At 39.7% G+C, this 26,037-nt stretch overlaps 3 protein-coding genes across 10 annotated transcripts in view; 2 read left to right on the forward strand and 1 right to left on the reverse strand.

The window, feature by feature from the left end:
- LOC121927688 (oxidative stress-responsive serine-rich protein 1-like) overlaps positions 1 to 16,347 on the reverse strand; it is a 22,576-nt gene extending 6,229 nt beyond the window's left edge. Inside the window, exons 1-4 of one of the 7 annotated variants that reach the window (XM_042461517.1) lie at positions 16,198 to 16,315; positions 5,051 to 5,130; positions 4,278 to 4,376; positions 1,605 to 1,715 (exon numbers count right to left, since the gene is read on the reverse strand). In XM_042461517.1, coding sequence (XP_042317451.1) covers positions 1,605 to 1,715; positions 4,278 to 4,339 — 173 coding nt within the window. In that variant the 5' untranslated portion in view covers positions 4,340 to 4,376; positions 5,051 to 5,130; positions 16,198 to 16,315. Of the gene's footprint in view, positions 1 to 1,604; positions 1,716 to 4,277; positions 4,377 to 5,050; positions 5,131 to 8,155; positions 8,214 to 13,168; positions 13,188 to 16,074; positions 16,175 to 16,197 lie in introns of those variants that run through there. The other 6 variants (XM_042461519.1, XM_042461520.1, XM_042461518.1 and 3 more) reach the window with 6 other exon arrangements.
- GDAP1L1 (ganglioside induced differentiation associated protein 1 like 1) overlaps positions 1 to 26,037 on the forward strand; it is a 434,104-nt gene that overhangs the window by 325,387 nt on the left and 82,680 nt on the right. The window lies entirely within an intron of this gene.
- Positions 16,342 to 26,037, forward strand: part of LOC121927689 (oxidative stress-responsive serine-rich protein 1-like) — a 17,541-nt gene continuing 7,845 nt past the window's right edge. Inside the window, exon 1 of one of the 2 annotated variants that reach the window (XM_042461524.1) lies at positions 16,342 to 16,481. The gene's annotated coding sequence lies outside the window, so the exon portion shown is untranslated. Of the gene's footprint in view, positions 16,482 to 16,775; positions 16,911 to 26,037 lie in introns of those variants that run through there. The other variant, XM_042461525.1, reaches the window with a different exon arrangement.

Raw genomic sequence — 26,037 nt, forward strand, 5'->3', positions numbered from 1 at the left:
GTTCAGCAACCTCTAGCAGGCTACATTTGTTCACTCCAAAACTGGAGTTAGGATCTGAACACAACACAGCATGTTCCTGCAGTTCTTCTCCCAGTTCCTCTAAGTCAACAGATACTCACCCTTGAGGACAGTTTTTGGTAGAAAGGTGGCACAGGAGTAAATAAAAGTAGTACTTTATTCTAACAGAAGCAAGATTCCCCTTAACAATACCTTGTTTTTCTAACAGGTGTGTAAGAGGCATTCTTAAATAAGAGAAGAGCTGGAGAAAATACTAGAAAGCAAAATAGCAACAGCTTACTTTGCATTGTTCCTCAGACATATGATCATGTCTTAACTAGAGTGGTCAAGTATGTTGTTACTGAGGAACATAAAAGCCCTGTCAAATAAGATCTCTATCACATCCTCCCTATCACCCTATCTTTTATTCAACTTAAGTTTTAAGCATCTCCGGGAACCATATTTCAGCATTTCCTCATTTAAAAGTATGTCCATTAAAGAGAACCCATTTATTTCTTGCAAAGCGTCTAGAGCTGGCTGAACAGGTTGAGGATAAAAGATGTTTTTAGCAATGTTGGTGGAAGAAACAGAATAAAGTGGAATTATGGAACTGTGTCTTGTTAGTAAAGGCTGGATGTTTGGAGATTGTTTGTATGCTTCTGTATGGTTTGGGGCACACTTCCTTCCTGAGCACATGGTGTAAAGTAGAGGGGAGGAAGTAGAGCTAACAACTAGTACCTCTATACAGATGGACTCTCAACCTCTGGAACAGGATGAGTAAAACATATCTTTCGCAGGGAGGCCTACAGTGCAGAGGCCTGCAGTGCTTCATTGAGACAATGGGAACTGAGGTGATAGTACTAGAACACATCAGTGGGTGATTCCACCCCAGCAAAGGTAATATCTAGAAAGAATGACCCATGTTCTCAACTATGATTTAATAGGCATCATGGAAGCCTAGCAGACTGAGTCTCACTGGGGGCCCTGGAGACTGCATGTGATCCACACACTGCACTATTATATTACAGTGTGCCCTTGCCTTACGCAGGGGATCCATTCCGGACCCCTCTGCGTAAGGCAAATAGCGCGTATGCTCGAACCCCACTGAAAATAATGGGGCTCATGCATGACGTGTGGCGTGGCGCACACACCACTGAAACTCTGTATGACGCAGGTGCACTGTATATTATATTATATTATATTAATATCCCACCGTTATATGCTGGCGCACTGTATATTATATTATATTATATTAATATCCCACCCTTTCCCCAAAATTGGTACTCAGGGCGGCTGACAACATTAAAAACAGTACAATTAAAAGGATTCAAAAATAGTACATCAAAATAGAATTAAATTATTACAATATTAAAACACTCTCTCAACCTAACCAAATCATTGGGAAGAATTTCCTGGCAGTAAAAGCTACTCAACAGTGGAATGGACTGCCCCAAAATTTGCTGGACTCTACTTGAATGGAAGTCTTTAAACTGAGGTCGGATGGCCATCTCCCATGAGTTTTTGGCTGTATATTCCTGCATGGGATAGGATTGCAGTAGATGGCCCTTGTACTGTATTCCCTTCCAGCTCTGATTCTGTAATCTTACCAATGCCAGCTTTCTTTGGGCATACATACAGTCTTCACTTCAGCCTCATCAGAACTTCTTAAAAATGCTCTTGAAGGTGTCCCCTCATTTACAGGAAGAGAAACAGTGGATCTAAAACATGAAAAATATGATTATGAGAAAAGACTAAAAAAAGCAAATCCACACAAACTGTGGTAAGATTATAAGCATGCAGTTTAGCAACACGTACTTAACATGATTCAAAGCTAAGTTCCCTTTGTAGATTTATTACATTGATTTTTCAAAAGACACAAATAAATACGTGGGCCAAATATTCCCATCTTTACTCAAGAACAAATATGGGTCACTAAAACTTTGACTGAAGTCCTGGTAGCATTTGGGCAAGTGAACCTAATTCTTCCCACTCCCAGAGAAGGATTTTGCATGCTATCCTAAGTGAACAAGGTATGTGCTTTAAAAGACACCTAAGTCTTCTATGTGATTGCATTAAAGGGTAACAGCTGATTATTTCATTGAAGAACCACTTTTGTCCTTCTGTAGGCTTTACTACTTATTTACTGCAACTTACTGCACTAAAAGAAGCAGAAAAATTCATGGGTCAAAGGAGAAAGTGCATAGAGCAATACCAAGAAGTTCAAGTTAGTTAGTAATCTATAACTCTGCGATGCATCATAGCTTCCTGCAGGACTCACTGACTCATTCACAGTGATGTCTTAGCCTTCAACATGCTTTGTCATGATTCCTCAACTGATCCCACTACTTCCTGTTCCATTGGTCTCATAATATACCTTTTCAATGCATCATCAAAACACAATGCAGAAACCAGGAGTAGAAAAATGTTTTCTTAAAGTTACTTTAACCCATACCAGATCATGACAAATCTGTAGTGTCATACTCCCATAGAAGTTTAGAGTAAGTGTGAAACATTCTACAATATTTGTGTGTTTAAATTCTAAAAATAGTTTAAACTACTTTAGAATAAAGGACAAATGGAGCACAAACACATTGTTCACACACTGCTTTAAACAGTGATCGCTTAAGAGATATACAGCCACTATATCTGTAATACATATTCATTTACAAAAGTGGGCAATCACATAGTCGTAGAAGAGGCTAGCCTTTCCTCCTAGCCTCAGTACAGGTTGAAACTTTAAAAAACTTTTTTAGAACAGGTGTTATTGCACTCCTCCGTGCCCAGTCAGGATGCATCCCGTACCCAGTCTAGATTTCTCTGGCACTTTTTTAAAGAACAGGAACCATGTTCTTTCAAAAAGAGCCAGAGAAATCTGGATAGGGTATGGGGTGCCAAGATCGAAACCGGATGCCTTCAGACTGGGCATGGAGGAGTGTGATAACAATCATTTTTAAAAGGTTTTTAAAAGTTTCAGCCCATACCGAGGTTGGCAGGAAGGCAATGTGATAATCTCCTATGTCCCATTAAGTCCACCAATCTCCTCTTCCTTCTATTCCAAAGATGGGCACATTGCAGATTAAAAATTAGCCTATTATCAAATATAGCTCAAATTACCAAATTTGAGGCCAATGGACTACCAAATAATATGTGAGAAATATGAATGAGAAACAGGCTGTACATTCCCCCAAATCATGGAGTTCTGTAGTCAAATATTTGCAGTTACCCAGCAGAAGTTAAAACACCATGTCATATTTTTGATCATGCTAAATACCAAAATTGTAATCTGAATTTCCAACAATTCAAAAAGCAAACTGTTGTTTAGAAATATTTGCTTGCTTTTGTCTACCATTCTGTTACCACTTCATTCTGCATATTTTTATGTTTGTTTTCATCTCATGATACAACAGTCTAAGGACATGGCAATTGCAATAAATATGTTTAATCAATTAAAACATAGTGTCAAAGCACTGATAGCAAAAACAATGGTTTGTAAACCTTATTTCAGATTTTAGGCTGCAATTCTGTTTCTGAACAAGTGAAAAACACTAGGCCACAACTGGCAATTCTATAACTATTCTGTACCACTGTTCCTGAAATTAGGTATACAGAAAAATGCTCCCATTCATATAGATGAATTTCCCCCCCTCTAATCTTAAATGTCATACTACTTGGAAAGGCAAGAAGGGAAGACGTGATCCAGGTACTCCCTAGCCTGATTTAGTGTTATGTTTAGTAGCTGACTTTGACTTTCTTTTCTGTTTGTTTTGAAATACCACATCTATGTTCTATGCAATAAGAATTAAGTGTGCATTAAATATATATATTCAGAGCTTGTCTCCCCCATTCTAGTTGTTGCAGTGTAGTATCTGTGACCAAACCACAACTCCTCTGTTCAAGTTCCCCCTCAAATCATCAGATTACTAGATGCCTTTATCTATGCCACTATCTGAGCCTGACATCCACAATGCATGTATAATACATCGCATTCTGTGTCTTGAAATAATTTAAATTAGGTGGAATAATCTAGCATTCAAGATGTCCTGCATCAATTTCTTCTCTATTTTATTAGAACGTAGAGGTAAAGCTTCAGGCAGAGGCTGTGGGTTGAACAGCAGGAGAAATAGAGAGCTTCCCAGTCATCCAATGACACTGGTCACATATGTATTCAAGCTTTGCTCAACAACCATAACAGCAAGAAATGTCAAACCTTTTTTATTCTATGGCACAAGAATGCAGTTTTATTCTTTATGCTTACTGTCTTATTACTTAATATCACTTACCCTTCTGAGTCAACCCTTAGCTTTTTGAAAGCTGCCTGGAGATTCTCCTCAATCTCCAACATGGTGAGAGAACAATCCACTATATTCCCTTCCTGCAGGCTAAGGAGAAAATATGTATATGAACATTTGAGAATAAAGGTATTTTAAAAATAATTTTTATTTGAAGATAAAATGAAAGCAACTAATTCCATATAGAAAAACATTCTAGCTTTGATTAATAAACTGATCAAAGCACCTCACTATTTTCAGGCATATATGAAGATTAATACTGTACCCTTTCTGGAGAAAAGGACTTTTCAGGACACACAGCAAGACTTAACAGAAGAAAATACCTACTCAATGTGCAGTGTTCAGTTAAAATGTTAATGATCTGCCATTTCTGGAGAAATATCAGAAAACTCAAAGGTTAGGAAGGTCAGAGCAAACTTTATTTGTCCAGAAAGAACAAACTTATATTTAGGACAGCCTTTCTGAGCCTTTTTACACTGGAGGAACCCTTGAAATAATCTTCAGGTCTCAGGGAACCCCTGCATAAAATTTATTATATCTAAAGCTTAAAAAAAACCTTTATTTTTTTTTAATCACAAACTCTGGCAGAACCCTAAGTTTTCAAGGAACTTTGGTTAAGAAATTCTGATCTAGGGCCTCCCATGAACATAACTTGCATACTTCACTATTACTAAATTCCAAGTAATTCTGTAACAATTCAGTATTGAAAATCATGCACACAAATGCCATATGGTCCAATAATCCTACATATGTTTAATTCATACCAAAATATGCCTTCTGTTCCCAAATTCTGTAGTCTGAAAAGCAGCCCATTGAAAGCTTAGTTGCACAGAATCTTCTGAAGCTGTGGGGGGGGGGACATAACACAGAAAACAGTTCTTAGGGCATAGTCCTATGTACAACTATTCAAATGTGCTCTTGAACTCAGTGTGACTTTACTTCTAAATGAAAATGTAGAGGATCAGGTTGAATGCATTCTTGCATTGATGTGTGTCCAGTGGTGGCTCCCCTCTGGCTAGATGTGATGCTGTATATTAATTTTACATTAGAAAAATCTTTGACATTTGTTGATTCAAATATGTTCTTTAAACCATATTCCTGCAATTTGGAATTTAACTAATGGTCGGCAAGGTTAGGTCTCGCATACCCTTACTGCATCAAAAGGATTTATGTTCAACTTCCATCATCCAGTGATCAGAAGAACTTGCTGCTTGTATCTGTGTATGAACATGAATTTTTATGTAGATATTTTGCAGCACCGTTGAAACTAACTGAAAGAAAGAAGTTGGCAGCATAACCTTTCATAGACTTGAGTCTACATACTCAGATAACAATAATAATAGTTTATTTATATTTCCTGTCTCTCCCAGTTGGATCGAGGAGAGACGGGAAATATACATAATATAAAAAACAGTCAATAAAACATGATAACGATAGTATTCTAGTTAAAAATAACTCAATCATTAATAACAGCAGTAATTAGACTTCCAAAACAATCACAGTCAGAGGGGTGGAGCAGTATCTCTTATATGAGGTCAGGCGGGTGTGCCCACCGGGAGAGATCCGTCTTAATTGCCCTCTTGAAAGCATCCAAGGAGGTAATAAGACGGATCTCCTCCGGGAAGCTATTCCATAATTTTGGAGCAGCAGCTGTGAAAGTTTTTTGGGACGTTGTTACTAGTCTATTCGTTTGTGACTCTAATAAAAACTTCTCAGATGTTCTGAGTGTGCAGGGCAGATTCCCGCAAGTAACTTGGGCCCAAGCCATGTAGGGCTTTAAAGGTAATAACCAACACCTTGTACTGTGCCCAGAAGCTGATCAGTAGCCAGTGAAAAGATTTTAATATAGGTGTTATATGGTCAAACCTGGAAGAACCGGTGACCAATCTGGCTGCTATATTTTGGATCAATTGAAGCTTCCGAACTTGGCACAAGGGTAGCCCCATGTAGAGCGCATTACAGAAATCAAGACGAGAGATTACCAGTGCATGGACCACTGCTTCAAGGTCCTTTCGGTCCAGGTAGGGACGCAGTTGGCATATCAACCGAAGTTGATAGCAAGCACTCCTGGCTGTCGCCTCCACTTGGGATGCATTTGGTCTCTTCACCAAATGCATCTGAAGGAGTGGACTCATGTTTAGGAAAGTTTATGCTGCCAACTTCTTTCTTTCAGTTAGTCTCAAAGGTCCTACAAGATCTCTCCACATATTGATTCTACAAACTAACACAGCTATATCTTTGAATGTGAATTTTATAAGTGTCAACTTCAATCAGGGTTGTCTTAGTTTTATTTTTCTTGTGGGGGAGAACAAATTATCATCTTATTTTATATACTGTATATACTCATGTATAAGTCTAGAAATTTTAGTCAAAAAATCAATCCAAAAAAACATGGCTCAACTTATCCATGGCTCAACATAAGTACTGTACAATAACTCATCCCCTTCTCTAAGTAGAGTGGTGAAAGGCAAAAGCTTAGTCCAGAACTTAAAAGAAGTACCAACCCTCTCTACTCTCTCTGCTGTAGTGCTACTTCTGGCCTATTCAAATGCCAGGGTGGGAAAACAGCTGCATGCTTTGGCATTGTTTTCCTTTGCACTGTCCTTTACATCCTTTGTTATTGTATGCCTTTAAGTCATTATGGCAACCCTAAGGTAAATCTATCATGCAGTTTTCTTGGAAAGATTTGTTCAGAGAAGGTTTGTCATTGCTTTCCCCAAAGGCTGACAGCATTTGACTTGCCCAAAGTCATCCAGTGGGATTCTGGCCAAATGGGGAATCAAACCCTACTCTCCAGAGTCATAGTCCAGTACTCAAACTACTACACCACACCTCTCATTCTTTGGTACACGTCCCTAAATTTTATCCTCAACTTATAGATGGGATAAATCTAAATCTATCATTTTGGCCCCAAAACCTGCCTTCGATTTATACATAATATTGCCTTACAGTCATGAATATATGGTATATGTCTATCCTGGTATTACATCCAATATTCTTATTTCCCCTTTCGAGGAATTCTATTATTACACCAATACCTCCTCCAGTTTGGCAGTGGTTTTTTTTTTCCAAACAAATGATCCATATAGATATTATTTTAGTACTGTTAAAATAGTGTAACAGTAAATAAAAAAACACTTCAAATGGCAATGTAATACTAAAATAGACAAGCTTCTACTGTTTACTGGACAGATTAAAAGTAGTAATGTAACTAAGATCTGCAAAACCTAGTAGGTTAATTATTCAGCCATTTCTCACCAAGACAGTGAACCTGTCCAACCACTTCAGGTGGAAGGGCAGGAATCATATGCTGAAATACTCAACCATAAAATCTAAAACTAGACCTCAGGGAGAGTCAATATAAATACCAGTAACTCTTCTATTTAAAACACACTCAAAGGCTGTTTAAAACATTACAGCCTAAATTCTGTCATCAGTTCAAATTAGAATAGACCCACTGAATCAATGGAACAGGCATTTGATAAGGTTACTTATCAAATCCCATTGATTCAATGGTTCAGCTCAAGTTGGGACTAATGATTAGATTTAAACCTAATTGAATGCACTGGACCATTTCCATCCATGGGGGCTTGGTTCTGGAATTCTCCACTGATGGTCAGAATCATGGATGCTCAAGCCTATTATTCAACAGGCAGCAATATATGATGTCACTGAATAGTCTGAGGTGTGGTTGAATCCATGGATCACTAGCCCACTGATATTGTGGACAGATCCACTATAAAACACTGACACACCAAAACTATGTACAATATATTCCAAAAAGAAAAGTGGAAGACTTAAGAATTTGTAAGAACTGATAAAAATATAAGATAAAAGCAGCACAACAAAACTGTCAGAAAGATGCTCACTTGGATACAGTTCCCTCCCTACTCCATCAGTTGATGTTTGTCTGCTCTGAAATGAATTAATTCAGACATATTTCTTAGTTGCCTCCTGGTTGGATGTCATTATGACACATCTAGAAGGATGGCTGTGTCATAATGTGTTTGATGTGCATATTAAGTGTTGGATCAGGCAAGAAGGAAGACACAAAAGGAAATGCTTACTAACTATTTCTTCCTATGATGTTAACCTGCCATATGGATGAATAACAGAAAACACATAAAACAGGCTCCCTTTACAAAAAGCTGAAATGAATACTGGATATACAGTTCTGATATAAAAGGCAAGCTCTTATTTTCTGGGGGGGGGGGGAGTTGTAATGCAAATATAAAAATGAGAATATATTTATGTATTTTATATGACTCCAAGTCATTAATGACATTTTAATACTACTATCCAAAGAACCTCAAAACTGTGGTTTAGTACAATTGTTAGAAAGAAAACAAAGTACGTACTGTATTTATTTATATGTCAATTGTATTCTCTCTTTCTCCTTGAAAATCATCAGCCATTTACAATCCAACTAGTAAAACCCATAAAGAAAGGGAAAGAAGAGATTAAAGAAGAGTTTAAAGGCTCAGGAGAAAGAACTGGAACTATGAACAGGTTTTGAACCTTTGTCTTTGCTGAACTGTGATGAAGTAGCAGTTGCTGTTTGCTTGCAAACTAAGTGGTTTGCAAGGAAATTAGACTTGTCCTGATTGGACATAATGGCAAACCATGACTGTTACTAAACCACACTTCAGGGAGGCAAACAAAGAAAAAGAGAAAGGATTATAATAGCTCCCAGTTCATTCATGTACAACTGGCCCTTAGTATCCATGGTGGTTCATTCCAGACCCCACCCCCACCCCCTCCGTGGACACCAAAATGCAGGATCTCAAGTCCCGTGGTTTTTAATGATGGCGCTTACTGCCATAGGCATGTTCACACATCACCATTAGGACCAATGGGGCTTGCCATCCATGGATGTTCAAATCCGTGGATGTCAAACCCATGGTTGGGGCAGGCGGACTATAATGTCAAGCTGTGGTTTGGCTTTATATTTGAATTACGCTAGATCTGCTTTACTCAGATCTCATTTGGAATATTGTGTTCAGTTCTGGGCACCACAATTCAAGAATCATGTTGACAAGTTAGAGCATGTTAGGCAAGAATCATGTTAGACAAGTTAGAGGGTGATTCAAATGGTAAAAGGTCTAGAAACCATGCCCTAAGACAAGCGGCTTGGGGAGCTGGGTATGTTTAGTCTGGAGAAGAGATGTTAAGGGATGACACGAAAGCTCGATTTAAATAGTTGAAAGAATGTCATATAGAAGAATTAAGCGAGCTACTCTAGAGACAATGACACAGAGCACTGGATTCAAGCTCCAAGAAAAGAGATTCCACCTAAACATTAGGAAGAACTTCCTGACATTAAGAGATGTTTGACAGTGGGACACACTGCCTCACAGTGTGGTCCTTCTTTGGAGATTTTTATACAGAGGATTCTACATTAGTGCATGGCAGGGGTTTGGACTCGAGAACCCTTATAGTCTCTCCCAACTCTATGATTCTAAATCCAACTGTGGCCACAGTCAGATATGTTAAGTGAGCTAAGAAATGAACATGATTTTAACCTTCTCATGTAGTCCTTTTGCTTCTTCCTTTGAGACAACAGCAAAAAGCCCAGTAAGTCTAATTAACCATAATTATGTCCAAACCAGAAAGCTACAGTTATCAACTTCAGAATAAGCCAGGATATAGAACTACATTTTGAAATTGGTTTTAGATCCTGACTTCTTTGAAAGCTGGCACCACAGACTCCTGGTACAAACAGAACAGGGAGCTGTGATTAAAAGTCTTCCTGCTTACACTGAAAGAAGCAGCAAAAGAACTGCAGGCAGAGCCAAACGTCTCATTCATATCTCATTTTAGGAAACCACAAAATGGTAATTTGACCTGGGCCACAATTTCTGCTTCCTAAAGGAAATGTATAGCAATAGAGGAAAGGAGTATGCTTAAATCAAAGACTAAGAACAGACTGCCTCTGCTCAACTCAAAAGCATGTTAATTTAGAATTCATCTCTACATGAGATAATACTGCTCCATTTTATTTCTAAAAGGACAAAATCTGTGCCAGAAGAAAGCCCAAATACCAGGTTTGCTGGAAGATTGTACATACTCTTGATGCTGTATACTTCCCTTCTACATAAAATAATCTACCTGGTACAAAACATGCAAGTGTATTCACAAATGAAATGCTGTAATTTTGATGCAACAGATTCCAACTAAAATGTATTAATTTAATAATAATAATAATAATAATAATAATAATAATATAGTTTATTTGTAAGCCGCTTTTCCAAAATTTTGATCAAAGCGGCGAACAACATTCCAATAAAATAAATTAAAAACAGCATTAAAAGCAACATAGTAATACTAACGACAAAAGGGCCAGATGGAAGGGGAAATCGATATATACAGTCCGGGGTCATCAATGAAAAGGGGTAAGAGAAGATTTTTCACGGTGGAAAGGCTTGGGAAAAGAAATTGTAAATCACCCCAAAACTAATTGATGAATGACAGCATAAATAAGACAGCATACACTCCAATTATAAGGGGACAATTTTTCTTTGGATATCATTCATTCAAACATTATGTTGTCTGAGTTGCATTTCACATCATTTGTAATGTCCAAAAAAACTACGATTAGCATAATTTATAGTTTAGTGAAACAATCAGAATCACTGACTCCAATTTGAAGCTGGCTTGTTCCATACAGCATAATTAATATTAACTGTAGTTTGCTTGGTTTGGATGCAAAGGCAGATTACCAGTTACTGTACTAACAGACTGAAATGCCTCAGATCTTCTTATGAAAGTATCACAGATGGGAGCGCATAAGCCTAAAGTTGTTGTATGCAATGCTAAACTACAGTTTAGAATTATCTAACAAGCCATTGTATCAAACCATGGTTTGCCTTAACTATAGTTTAGAGCTCTACGTATGGGCTACAAATGTATAAGCAAGCTATAATTCATGTGACTTGTTTACTTTCATTCTCAATCTATTTATCTCATTTCTGTAATAAAGGGACCATAAGTCATGTACATATACAGTTTGTCAATTCAGACATCAAACAATAGTTATACTTCCCTGATCACAGACTGCTGTGACATCTGAATTGAAACAAGGACTTCTTCAGTCTTTAAATCTGTAACAACAGCAGCATTTGCTGTCCACCCATTATGGATGGAACCGCTTGCATTCTGAAGTGCTTGTGTGTTAACACAGCATAGTATAACTGGGGACTAAAAGATTATGATACTTGAGCCCAACAAAGAAAGGCTTATCAGAACACAGAGAACCAATTGTCCATTATGCTTTATTGACTGTAACAGTAACTCACAGCTAATATATGTTGAAAAGTCATATGACTTTTTCAAGATATAGGCCTGTTACAGACTGCCAAAATAAAGCTGCTTCAGGTCTCTTTGGAGGTATGCTATTTAAATGATGCATGGGTCCCAAGAGTCCGGAGGTCGCGCCAAAGCCACACTCCATTCCTAAGCACTGGAGTGCAGCTTTGGTGCAGCTTCCGGATTCTTAGGATGCATGCATCATTTAAAAAGCATACCTCCAAAGAGCCCTGAAGCAGCTTTATTTTGGCCGTCTGTTACAGGCCATAGATTCAAAACAAAACCCAACCCCTGTAGACCTCCACTAGGCGTTTTTTTAAAACTCCCGATGCACACTTATATTGTTAGAATTCAGCCCACCACCACTGACCAAAGATTTTGGGCTCTGCAGAGCTTCCTTGAAAGCGTGGCAGCTATATCTTTTGCAAAAATTTGTATTTGAGATATGGCTCTTCTCAGGGTCTTGTGCATTGAAGGCTTCCTGTGGACATGCTCATAATTTTAGTTTTAACAGGTAGTAGCCATTTTGTGTGCACAAGCATACATGCAATATGTATTTGGGATCGGGTACAGCATTTCTCCATGCTCAGCTTACTAGTGCCAACTACCAGGAATAGATTTTGAACTTTTAAGAGTTTGCCTGTGGTTACAGCAGCTTCTTTAGTTCGAGAAGCAGTGGCCTTCTTTTTAAAAGTTGTACCTAGGAGATAGGCTGTGAAACATCTCTGTCCTATCTGTACCTGTCTCATCATCCTTAACTAGGAAGAATAGTGCTCCAGTATGGTGGCATACCCCAAAGCTATGTATGGACTTAGATTGATTTTTCAAGAAGAGTTTGAATACTTTCCTCCAGCACCATAACATGTGTTTTACAGCTCTGAAGAGCAATAATAAGGAAGGGTGGGCCCAATATTCTATGCCTCAGGCATATGTTTCCAAAACAGAACCAATTTTGAATACCGCTGAATGGCCTGGTTTCCCTAACCTCTGACCCAGTTATTGAGTATCTATGAGTTAATACTCTTTGAGAACAATTCTTCTAAAACAACAACAACATCCCAAGTGTAGGATTCAATTAACAACTAACAACTGTAAGCCAATCATATAAAACTCCATGTAATTAATCTGAGGATTGCTATAAGTCAAAAATAATATGGAGGCACACAACAACAACAACAACTGATAGTATTAGATAAATAAATGATGGCAGAAATAATAAAAGTTACAATGGCAATACAGTCCACATGGTGCTGCAATGCCCCCACCATCCAATAAAACTATTCCTACTACTGGTAGTTGAAAATAGTGCAGAGAGGTGTCTCGCTATACCCCAAAATATATCTTTGTTGCCGAGGGGAGAGCATAAACAAATACCAGATATTGTAGGCTATATTTCACAAAAAGAAATTGACAAACCACATCTGATAATTCCTTGCCTATGGAAACCCTATGAAACTCAAGGGGTTGCTGTGACTTGAAAGCACATACACACAGGCCATGCCTTATCACATCTTCTTTAATTACTAGTAAGAAAACCAAACAAGTGTATTACCAATATTGCTAAAAGGTTTATATACCGTTGGCAGCTTCACTGTCCCCAAGCCATTTATCAAATCTAGTGAGACAGCCTGAGCCTGCTTACACTGGAGGGAAAAGGAATGACACCACTTTGTTGCTGCTGTCAACTGCCCTCGAGTCCATCTTGACCCATGGCAATCCTGTGGATGAGACATCTCCAAGACTCCTTGTCCTCCACTGCTCTGCTTAGGACCTGTAAATTCATGCACATGAGCTGCTTAATAAGAGTCCACCCATCAAGCATGCGGCCTTCCTCTCTTTCTACATCTGTCCACCTTTCCAGCATTATTGTCTTTTCCACCACTACAGCAGCAGAATGCTTTCAAAGCCAAGCCAAGTAACAATGTTTAGGACAGCACGCACACGCACACACACACACACACACACACACAAATGGGTTCTCATGCCCAACTAGAGTTCAGGTGACTCAGAAAGTCATAAAAGGAAAATGAATACACCCTTTTAACAAGGACAGAAAACCAAGTGCACCCTGACTCGGCCGGTCAATAGTCTCTCATCTTAGTTACACGTTTGTGCTGATAGTTCACATACTTAATACTAATAATAATAATAATAAAATAATATTAAAACTTTATTTATTTATACCCCACCTCTCTGTCATTGACATTGACTACGAAGCAACTGGGCAATTAACAATGGCCTACATTAAGGCTATCATTAGTCTCTTGCAAAAAATATGTGGCCTGTTACAGACAGCCAAAATAAAGCTGCTTCGAGTCACAGTGGAGGTATGGTGTTTCAATGATGCATGCGTCCTAAGAGTCCAGAAGCCACACCAAAGCCACACTCCAGGAACATGGCTTTGGTGTGACTTCTGGACTCTTAGGACGCATGCATCATTGAAACACCATACCTCCACTGTGACTCGAAGCAGCTTTATTTTGGCTGTCTGTAACAGGCCTGTGTTTCCTTTTTTACGCTTAGACTTCACGTTTGTGCTACAAAAACCTACCTAAGCCTTAGTACCCCCCAAAAGAGTTCAGGTTAGGCAACCCCATATGACCAGTGTTTCCCAAACTTTGGACCTCCAGGTGTTTTGGGCTTCAGTTCCCAGAAGCCTTATGCAATTGAGCTGGATCAGGGATTTTGGGTGCTGAAGTCCAAAACATCTGGAAGAGCAAAGTTTGGGAACTGCTGCTGTATGGGTTTAGTCCTGTGGCGGGCCAATGAAGCTAGCAGGTTTCCACACTACAGGTTGAATCTCCCTTATCTTGAATTCTGATATTCGAAATACACCAGAATCTAAAAGGTCTGCATGTGAGATAGTGATCCAAAACACACAGCGGAAATAATCCAGTTTGAGACCACTTTAACTGCCCTGGCTCAGTGCTGGGGAATCCTGGGAATTGTAGTTCATTTTGGCACCAGAGCACTCTGGCAGAGAAGGCTCAATGTCTCGCTAAACTACAGTTCCCAGAATCACCTAGCATCAAGCCAGGGCTGTTAAAGTGGTCTGAAACTGGATTATTTCTGCAGTGTACTTACGCACAGTGACACCTTTGCTTTCTGACATTTCATGCACAAAACTATTAACAATATTGCGCAATATGATTACTTTCAGGCTATGTGTTTAAGAAGCATACGAAACATGAATGAATGTCATGCTTAGACCTAGAACCCGTCTCTAAAATATTGTGTACGTGCAAATATCCCGAAATCTGAAACATGTCTGGCCCCAAGCATTTCGGACAAAAGGGGTTCAACCTATATTATCATTGTTAGTATCTGTATTATTCATGTTGTTTCTGCCACCACTATCATTGCTGTCCAACTAAAGACTTCCTAAGTCTTTAAGAGAAATTCTGTAGATGCAGAAGCTGAGCAGGTCTGTCAGATTCAGCATCTTCTGAGGCTACATACGCCCCCCTTCCCTTAAGGACTTTGGTTCTTCGCTATAGACTTTCATAGCTTATGTATTTTCCTTGTGATTGTATTAAATTGCGTGAGTGTGGTTTATTAAGTTTTTAAAAAACCTTTTAATATGAATAAATATATATATGTGTGTAAGTTTATATCTAATTATATATGGATTGTTCATTGACTGCCCTGGAAGTCTTGCTCAGTTATGTCTGTTTTAACTGATTTCGATCTGAATTTTATCATTGGGGTTTTTTAGTTTTAAATAGGGAAATAATTTTTCTTAATAAATAGGGGAATAAAGTTTTAAATAGGGGAATGTAACTTCTAAGTATGTATGTGTTTTGTATTTTATGGTGTGTTTTTGTGTTGTAACTTGCCCCAAGACTTTTGGGAGAGGCAGAATACAAATACAATTATTATTATTATTATTATTATTATTATATTTAATGATATTTTAATAGGTCCTAGCTTCAGTTATTCAATTCCTTTCGGTGTTGGGCAGGTACAGTCCTCCCCAATTCTTCTATGTCTTTTAGGCTGAATCTACTCTACAGAAATAATCTGGTTTCACTCCGCTTTAACTGCCATGCCTCGGTGCTATGGAATTCTGGGAGTTGCAGTTTATTGTGCATCGGCACTGCGGAAATAACCCTATTTGACACCACTCTGCCACGGCTGACTGCTATGGGACTCTGGGAAACGCAGTTTGTTGAGGAACGAACTACATTTCCCAGAACACCTGGTGTCTCAACAAACCACATTTCCCAGAATCCCACAACACTGAGCCACGGCAGTTAAAAGTGGAGTCAAACCGGATTGTTTCTGCAGTAGGTAACTGTAGTTTTGTAGCTTGACACTGCTTCAACTGCCATAGCTGAATGCTGTGGAATTCTGGGAACTGTAGTTTCGTGAGACATTGAGCCTTCTCTGTCAGAGAGAGGTCTCTGGTGCCACAATAAACTACAGTTCCCAGGATTCTCTGGCCCTGAGCCAAGGCAGTTAAAGCAGCGTCAGACTGGATTACCTCTGCAGTGTGTTTTGGACCTTAGAGAGGCACTGGTCCTGCAGAAAGGACGCTCTGTCTTTTTTCCTCTGGGGTAAAAAAGGAGAGGGAGGCGCGACGGAGGCCGTCGAGGCCCATACTTACTGCCCAGCGCCACACTCAGTCAGAGCGCTTCGTTTTCCCCGCGAGCGGAAGACCCGGATGAAGGAGAGGCAGAGGAGGAGGAGACGCCTCCAGGGCCTGAGCTGGAGCATGACGAAAGGGCTGGTCTGCGCATGCGTCCACTAGCGCGCAAAGCGCGGGCGAAAAACAGACCGTCAGGCGCATGCGCGCGCAGTGTCGTCACTTCCTGTTGTTCCTGAGGGACAGACTGGGGGGAAAGTGTTGTTGTCGTTCACTTCCGACGCTGGTTCTGTGGGTTTGTTCGGGTGAGTGGGGCGTTTTTGCGGGTTCTCGGTCTCCCAGGTGCGGCTGGAAGCTGGGTCAGTGCTGGGGAATCCTGGGAGTTGTAGTTTGCTGTGGCACCAGAGCTTTCTCTCTGGCAGAGAAAAAGCTAAACGCCTCACAAAACTACAGTTCCCAGAATTCCCTAGCCTTGAGCCAAGTCCATTGCAGACACGGCAGAAACTCAGCCCGTGCTGCCATTATTCGCCTCTGCATTAAGAGGACCAAGATTTCGCCCTCTTTTGAGGGCCCTTGTGCTCCCGCATTACGGATTGTGATCTGGCAGCAGACAAGGCTGCAACGGCCGAAGGAAAGGGAATCGGTTCTGAAGAGCTTTACAAGTTTTGACAGGTGTAACTGTTTGGGGCCACCCTGCGATGGACTTCCATCGGCCCATGGACAAGGCCAGCCAGGTGCATGCAGCCTTCCTCTCCTTCTCCTTCTCTTCACATTTCTTAGCATCATTGTACAGCAACCTCAGCTTTATCCTCTACCGTAATGGTATAAAGCAAGAAGGAGACAAACAGGTGAAGACTAGAAAAGAAGAGAACTTAAGGAGAGCAAGTTTTACAGGCAGGTTAAATGTAAACAAAATAGTAGATATAAGCAGATTAATTGAGAGCAAGTTATTAAAGAAAGACCATAACGGAAAGCCATACAGATTGACTTTATAAACAGTTGAGAAAGGAAGTCCGTATGAGAGGGAAGGTGTGAGCAAGTTATATGGAAGGATAGTGAAGGGCGGAAAGACTAAGGGAGAAAGACAGAAAGATGTTAAAGTAATGAGTTAGGAGCTGGAAAGAATAAGGAAGTAGGGAAGAAGTTAGTAGGACGAAGGAAGGAAGGAGGAGGAAGAGAGAATGGAAATGGAAACTTAGTTGGACCACAGTAAATAATAGTTATAGTCAGTTATGGTTAAACAAAGATAATATTTTACTATAGATGAACTATTGTGTGGTTAATGATGTTAAAGGTTATATGATGCCATGAAATACACAACTTATAATCTATGATGATGTATTTTTTTAATAATAAATTTTATTCTTTTTTTAAAAAAAGCTTTATCGTCTTCCGCTATTTTTAGAGAAATTCTGTGGCTGCAGAAGCTGATCAGGAGAGGTCCGAAGGCGATAAACATTATACGGGGCAGAGAGGGGGATCGACACCCAAAATGCATAAAATATGCATCGTGAGCTTTGGAAGCTTCACCGGCTTCTTCATCAGGGAAAGGTGTTAAAAATAATACCGGGGGGGGGGGGGATGTTGTTGCTGAGTATGGAGGGATATCTATACAGGCTGGCCACTCCTCCAATTAGCTGTGCGGTTTGTTGTTGTTGTTGTTGTTGTTGTGTGCCTTCAAGCAGTTTCCAATTTATGGTGAATCTAAGATGAACCTATCACTGGGTTTTCTTTGCAAGATTTGTTTAGAGACAGTTTGCCATTGCCATCCGCTAAGACTGAGCACATGTGAGTTTTCATGACCAATACGGTGGCCCCCTGGTATCCTCTGTGGACACCAAAATCAGAGGATGCTCAAGTCCAGTTAAATACAGTGATATAATAAAATTGTGTGCCTTATATAAAATGGCAAAATCAAGGTTTGCTTTTTGGAATTTATATATTTTTAAAATATTTTCAAGCTGTGGATGCTTGAATCCATGGATAAATAATCTGTGGCTATGGAAGGCCAACTGTATACACTGGTGGAATCTGAATTGGCAGCAAATATGGGGTCTTAGATTCATGGTTTATATCTCTATGCAAATGTCAACCTTTTTGTGTGGTTGCTGTTTTAAAAAAAAGTCAGATTCTAAATTGGACTTGATTTTAGAAAATAATTAGAAATAAAACTTCCATTATCATATTGCCTTTTCAGAGATCCCTGGTACAACCACATCTCAAATGCTGGTCAACCCAACAAAAAGAATTAGAACTATAGAATTATAATGCTGGAAGAGATGGAAAAGGTGCTCAAAAGAACAACCAAAATGACCAAGGGGCTGGAGAGATTGTAAGGACAGATTGTGGTTTCCTAAGCTGTTTATCTTAGGGAAATGGTGAATAAGAGGAGCATTGATAGGTAAAAATCAATACAATAATCTAGGTTTATCCACTAAAACTGAATACTGAGAGGTTCAGGAAATATGAGAGGAAAGACAGAATGTAAGTGTGGCATTCACTGCCATAAGACGTAGTGACAGCAGCTAACCTCAGTAGCCTTAAAGCCAACTGGCTATATTCATGGAGGATGAGACTTCAGTGACTACTGATCATGATATCTGTGTCACCATCAGTATCAGTAGTATGTCTCTTTATATTGGTTGTTGGGAAGCACAAGGCAGATGAGGCGGTTACTCTCATGTCATTTTTGGTGGGCAACTCATTGGCCAATGTGTGAACAGAATGATCAGTAAGACAGGCTGTTTGACTGATGGATCATGGCTGTTCTTATGATTTTAAATCAGCCCAAAAGTTGAAGAAAAAAAGAACACTCAAAACCTAAATAGAAAAAAGTTAAAAATGTAGCAAATACAGCTTATACGGTAGCATTGCTTTGGGAGGAATAAGGGTCTTTTCATGGCTTATGCAAAGAGCAGCCAAAGATGGACCTTCATCTCATAGAATTGGAAGAGTACAAGGGCCATCCAGTCCAACCCCATTCTGCCATGCAGGAATTCACAATCAAAGCACCTTCAACAGATGGCCATCCAGCCTCAGTTTAAAAACCTCCAAGAAAGGAGACTCAACCACACTCCGAGGGAATGTGTTCCACTGTCACACAGCTCTTACTGTCATGAAGTGCCGCCTAATGTTGAGGTGGAATCTCTTTTCCTGTAGAGTGCATCCATTGCTCCGTGTTCTAGTCTATACTTTCTGGGTGAGGTCCATGTACCCTAACTATAAAGAAAATCTATTAACAGACCAAAAATGGTTTTGATTCCTTGATTAATAAATCCCATAAACCATTCAGACTTTTTCCTGCAGCCCTTTGGTTTTCTCTTACTGGTTCTGTTTGAAAATTGCCCTATTAAAAGCTGTTTCTGTGTTGGTTGTTCATGTTGTCACCATGACTACAGAATAAAAAATGAATTTTAAATTCTAGAGTGACTAGGGGCTTGTTCGTAACATATTAATGTATAATACAGTCTTTTGACTTTATCATGAACAGCAAGGTTGTTAGGAGGACTGTCTCAGATGTTGGTGACTCTTTTCTATTTTTAAGCAGATGTTGAGTGACAACCTCTTAGGCATACTTTAGGTGTGAATTCTTGCACTGGCAGGTAAAATTGGCTTGTCTCCAGAGTCCCTTCTAATCTGCAAATCAGATCTGAGCCATCAATTGTTCCAAGCTGGAACATATTGAGACAAATTAACTCCCGGTCATACATGGGGGCAAACTGTGGTTACATAAAGAAGAACATACTTTGTGGATGCTACTTACTTAAGAATGACTGAGGTCCAAAACACACTGCAGAAATAATCCAGTTTGGGACCACTTTAACTGCCCTGGCTCAATGCTAGGGAATCCTAGGTCCTGTAGTTTATGAGACATTTAGCCTTCTCTGTCAGAGAGCTCTGGGTCCACAATAAACTACAATTCCCAGTATTTTGTAGCAGTGAGACAGGGCAGTTAAAGCAGTCTCAAACTGGATTATTTCTGCAGTGTGTTTTGGACCTGAGTCACAGAGTTATTGTATATCTTCAGTTTTTTCCCTGGTGTACACAAAGGAAATATGGGTTCTGCAAGCTCTTGTGCCACATTAGCCTACCACCTCACAAGCGATTGGCAGCTCGGTGCAGGCTGGAGAAGCACCTCTCCCCTTCCAGAAGTAGTGAAATGAGACTAGCCAGATGTCTCTTCACAAGACTCTTTAATCTTAGAAGTTCCAATATATACAGCAATAACACTCCAACAGACTATCCACCCACAATGTGGAAAGAGACTCCTCCCTTATATACTAGGGACAACATGTGGCCACTTAGCCCAGCCTCTTCCTGGTGTGTCACATCTAACTCTGTCCCCCACGCAGGGTGACTTTGCATGTTTGCAGCACTTTACTGCACCCGGTGACATCATGCTGATCACACTTCCTGTCACTCAGCTCTTTGGAAATGCACTGTCATCATGTCTGCCGGTGACCTATAGTTACCCAATCACCTTTTACCCACATTGGACATTTTCCTTTGGAATTATATACCAACAAACACATCTTTGTCAGTGCATGGTGGATTGCATTGCAGATGGATAGAGTCAATCAAAGAAGCCACGGGCCTGAGTCTGCAAGACCAGAGTATGGCTGTAGATGATAGAGTGACATGGAGGTTTATCATTCATAGGGTCGCCATAAGTCGAAATCAACTTGACAGGAGTTAATACCAATAAGAGTTTGTTCGTTTGTTTTTTGTACAGCAAGAAATTATGGGCTTGGTCATATCTCACTATATGAACCTACTTGAATCTTAAGGTCCTCAGGGAAAGGGTTTCCTTTTGTCCCACCACCATTACGAACCTGTCTGATGAAGACATTAGGAAGAACCTTCTAACTGGCTGTTCCCAGGCTGTTGAATTCCCTTCCATGGGAGGCTAGGCTGGCTCCCTTTCTGCTGTACTTTTACCAGCAAGTTTGATGGCTAAGTGGTTGTGGAGAGTCTTTTTTATGCTGTTGATGTATGCTGTGTTTAATTTTTATGTTAAGTTTTTAAAATTATTCATCTTATTAAAATTAATGATATTTTAATATTATATCTTGTTTAATCTTGTTTTAATTTTTTTCATCAAGTTTTTGGCTCTCTTTTTTAAATCTTCCTATAAGCTGCCTTGGGTTCCCATGTTGGGAGAAAGCCAGGACATATAGTAATTAAGTCCTGCTACAGTTGGGCCGTTTGCGCCGATATTAGGGCTCAATATGGCACAGCATCCATATGCGCAGAGCCCTAATTTCAACACTATTACGTCACAAGGCTGCAGCCCTGTCCACACAGGGTGCAGCCTTGTGACATACGGGCGCCCGAGCGCCCACACACCTCTGGGCGGAAGAGGAGTCATAGGGCTGCATCATAGTCATTATGACAGCGCAAAAAATGAGCTGCCTAGAGCAGCTCCTTTTGGATGGTGCGTCTGTGCTGCAGTATGCACAGCTTCAAGCCGCCCATCTGTACTGCCTCTAAGTTAAATTAAATTAAGTAAGTAGGCTCAATCCTCCTCTTCCCCCCCCCCCCCCCGGCCGAAGTTTATTTGATGGATGGACAACGGGATTTTTCACTGTAAACCACACCCTTCTTGTTATAATGATCTTCTCTCTGTTATACCCTGTGGAGTTGCTGTCAGTTTATATTTTGATGATCGCACTATATGGGTTTGAAATAAATAACGTCAGCATTGTGAAACTCAAATGTGTCTCTAATGGAGAGGGATGGGGAGATATTTGGCATTTTAGCTTTTCTTTGAATAAAAGTATAGGCATTTTTTTCCCTAAACAAAAGTTACTTAAAAAATTTAATTCTCAGAGAAATATTGGTTGAGACAATTCACAAGCTACTTTTCATGGTAAAATAAGTGTCGCTTATTGCACCTCTACATGTGCAATTCAAAAAATGTTTCGGTTATCAAACTCTGGATTTTTGCCACTGCGTACCACACGGGCGCGGCAACAATCCGCTCCGAAAAGGAGCTGTGAAACGCAGCTCCTTTCTGTGCCGCTGCCAAGGCACCATTAGCACCCTGAAGTGGTACGGTGATGTCTGTTGTGTGCCGTGCTGTTTGGACGTGACACACAAGGCACGTCATCAGCGCTTGCGCCCAAAATGCCATCAGGAGAGCACAGAGCGTGTGGACACTCCACTCTCCTGAATCCTATGTTTGGTGCCAAGCCGCTGCAAAGCGGCAGTCTGTACCAGGCCATTGTTAGCTATTCAAGCTGGAGGAATGGCCTGCAAGAACACTGTGTGATAGTTGTATTATGCTGTTAAACAGCTGTTACAGCCAGGAAGTTCTTCCTTAATGTTTTGGTGAAATACCTTTTGTTATCATTTGAATCCATTGGTTTGTGTCCTAGTCTGTGGAGCAGCAGAAAACAAGCTTGCTTCATTTTGTACATTCTTTCAGATATTTAAAAATGGGTATCAAATTACCTCTTAATGGTTTGTCTTCATTGCAATTCTTTGAAGAAGTTCCACATTTTCAGTATCCTTCTTGAATAGTAGTACTCACAATTTAATACAGCATACCAAATTAGTTCTGACTAAAACGGAAAAGAGTGGGACTGTGAATTCTCTTAATCTGAACACAGTATTACTGCCGATACAGCATAGAATTACAGTGGTTTTTAGGGCTGCTGCATCACACTGTTGACTTTAGTTTGTATTCTTGTAAAAACCCCAGATTCTTTTCACATATACCGTTGTCAAGTTATGTACAGTATATACTAGTGCATTTCATTTTTTCTCTGCCTAGATGTAGTTTGTTATTGTTGTTCTGTGCCTTCAAGTAGTTTCCAACTTTGGTGTTTTATTGGCAAGATTTGTTCAGAGGAGAATTACAATTGCCCTCTTTCTGTGAGAGAATGTGTCTTGCTCAAGGTCACCCAGTAGCTTTTTATGCTCAAGCAGGGACTCAAACCCTGATCTCCAGAGTCATCATCCAACATGGCACCTTACTTTTATCTGTGTAGAAATTCATGTTGTTAGTTTAACCCTAGTTCTGTAATCTGTTACAAGAATTTGAATCCTGATTCTGCTATCTGGAGTATTAGCTATTTGGTGTCATCTGCAAATTTGATAAGCATGTCCTCTGTTATGTTACCCAAGTAATTTAATTGCTTGGTAGCACTTTCTTTATGTTTCTTAATTTTTGTCCTGAAATGAAATTTAGTGTTGTATCCCTAAAGGCACCAAATCCCATCTGATCTTGGAAGCTAAGCAAGATCAACTTTGATTAGTGCTTGGATGGTAGACCATCAATGAATACCAGGTGCTGGAAGCTATAATGTAGAGAAAAGAGCTATCAAAACCACCTGAGTGTCTTTGCTTAAGAAAACCCTATGAAACTCGTGGTATCACCATATGTCAATAAATGACTTGAAGGGACACACACACATCCAGAGGGAAATGTTTAAAGAAGCTTTGAATTTGGTATGCATTTTACGATTTACATTTTTCCTTTTAGGTGTCAGAAGTTTTGGATTCACCATAGAAGTAGAAATCATTGGATAGAAATGTGTTTTTTACCCTGTGGTGATTAACTTGGGACTTTTAGAGGCAGCTCTGTTATTCCATGGCCTCAAGGCAGAGGCACCTTTGAGAAGTGCTGAGTAGGAGAGACCAGTAAGATCTGGTCTCACTTTCCATTAAATTCAGTTATCAGTTCTATTATGTTGTGCACCAACACTTCATGGGAGCTGAATTATTACCTAAACATAGGTCCATGAGTGTTTTCAGAGGGAATCTTGTCCCCTTCACACAGAATACTAAATGTATTTATTCGTTTTAATGTATTCAGACAAATGCACATCCAGCCAGTTGGCAAGACATTTAGAATGTCTCTGAAACCACCCATATTTAAAATGAGCTGTGAGTGCACTATTCTGAAGAAGAGCTTCTCCAAGAATGCCATTAATCAACTCAGATGAATTTTGCTTCTTCTGATATAATGATGCCTTTGCTGCCAATTTTACAAAATCTGGACACCTTAAATATGTAGTCATGATATAAACTGAATGAGATGAAAGTTTGCATCCGTTATGATCTATTCTATAGTACAGCAGTACGCTTTCTTGCAGACATTTCCAGGCTTTCCTAACTATAGTATATTTCCTCTTTTAATACATGCCCAGATAAAAGGCAACATTTGAAGAAACTGTCCTCTCCATTTGCTCTGTAAGCAACTCTCCTACTCCAGCAGGATTCCTACATTTTTTAGCCAATGAATTAAATAATATCAGTGATTGACACACTCATTCTTTGCACAAGCAAATTCCCGTTTAGCCATTGTTTTGGTCTTCCCAGGTAGGAAGTGATTCCTGACCCATTAAAAAAATCAGAAGTCTAGAATTTTGATGCACCTTTTAAACAGACAATACTTTATCCTCCCTTTTCTAAGTTATAGTAGTAAAGACAGGAAGGAGTTCATGATATTTTTAATTTGTCACTTGTCCAAAAAGCTGAGGATTCTCCCCAGCCCCGAAATTATGAGCACTTAAAAGATTATTTGCTTCATGCAGATAAAACCATTTTTATTATACTCATACTACAGGTAATGGGGCTGTAGTTGAGAGATGGTGAGTTATGCCAGTCCTACAAAGTAATCCAGTGTTACCTTGATTTTGTTGTTGGAAATTAGAATGCAGTAGGCTAATTCTATGCAGTGTAATCCTGTGTTATCCTGCTTCATGGGGAGTTGGCATTTCTGTAAGGAACTGTGGGGCTGTAACATTGATTGTAGCAGCGGGAATATGTTAACTGACATGCAATATGGCTGATGATCAATATAAAAAGTACTGTAAAATGAGCAGCCTAGGCTCTTAGAATTCCCATCTCTGCTCAGACCTTGCCATTTTCCATCGACTTCCAAAGCACTCCCTCAGTGGCTACTCTCTTCAGTATGGGCCCCTATATTTACAAGATGAATTATAGAACATAGGAGGGAGTGTTATGATGAAGACAGTGATTGCCAGAATGAATCCAGTACTGTATGTTCTTATGAGTTTCTTCATTTGAATTTCTCCTCTTTTTCTGGTGGTCTTCCCCCACTAATATCCCTCACACCACTTAACATTTTTTTGGAGTTCTTTCTTGAATTTTGCAGTGGTGGTGTCCAACTCTAAGTTCTAAAAATTTTCTTCCATAATGTAGAAACTTCTAAATGTCCTTAGATGTGATGCTAAGGAACAAAGTGTGTTGTGGTGTAGCAGCCCATACAGTGCGTGCAAATTATGCTTGTACATCCACAGGTAACTTTGCCCACCCCATCCCAACAATTTCTGTGGGCATCTGTGCATTGCTGTTCCTGCCTTTGCACTGAAAAAAGAGCTGCTCTCTCTCACTACACAGAAAGAGAAGTGCAAGGAGCAAGGGGGGAGATATATGACAAGATCCTAAAGATATACACAGAGCACTAAAGTTAGAATCATCCAAGCCATTATATTCCTCATTACTATGTATGGATGCGAGAGCTAGACAATGAAGGAAGCTGACGAATAAAATAAACTAATTTGGGATGTGGTGCTGGAGAAGAATGCTGAGGATACCATGAACAGCCAGAAAGACAAACAAATGGATCTTGAACAGATTAGTCCTGAACTTTCCCTGGAAACAAAGACGACAAACCTAAGGTTGTCATACTTTGGTCACATCATGAGAAGGCATGATTCACTAGAAAAGATGATAATGCTAGGGAATGTAGAATAATAATAATATGATTTATTTATGTTCCACTTTTTCCTTGCGGAATCAAGGCGGATTGGAAAGCAGAGGGAAAATAATAAACTAATACAAAAATATAGAATACACCCACCACACACCAATTACATCACAGCAAACATA

The sequence above is a fragment of the Sceloporus undulatus genome, chromosome 4 (genome assembly GCF_019175285.1).
Source record: "Sceloporus undulatus isolate JIND9_A2432 ecotype Alabama chromosome 4, SceUnd_v1.1, whole genome shotgun sequence".
NCBI lineage: Eukaryota > Metazoa > Chordata > Lepidosauria > Squamata > Phrynosomatidae > Sceloporus > Sceloporus undulatus.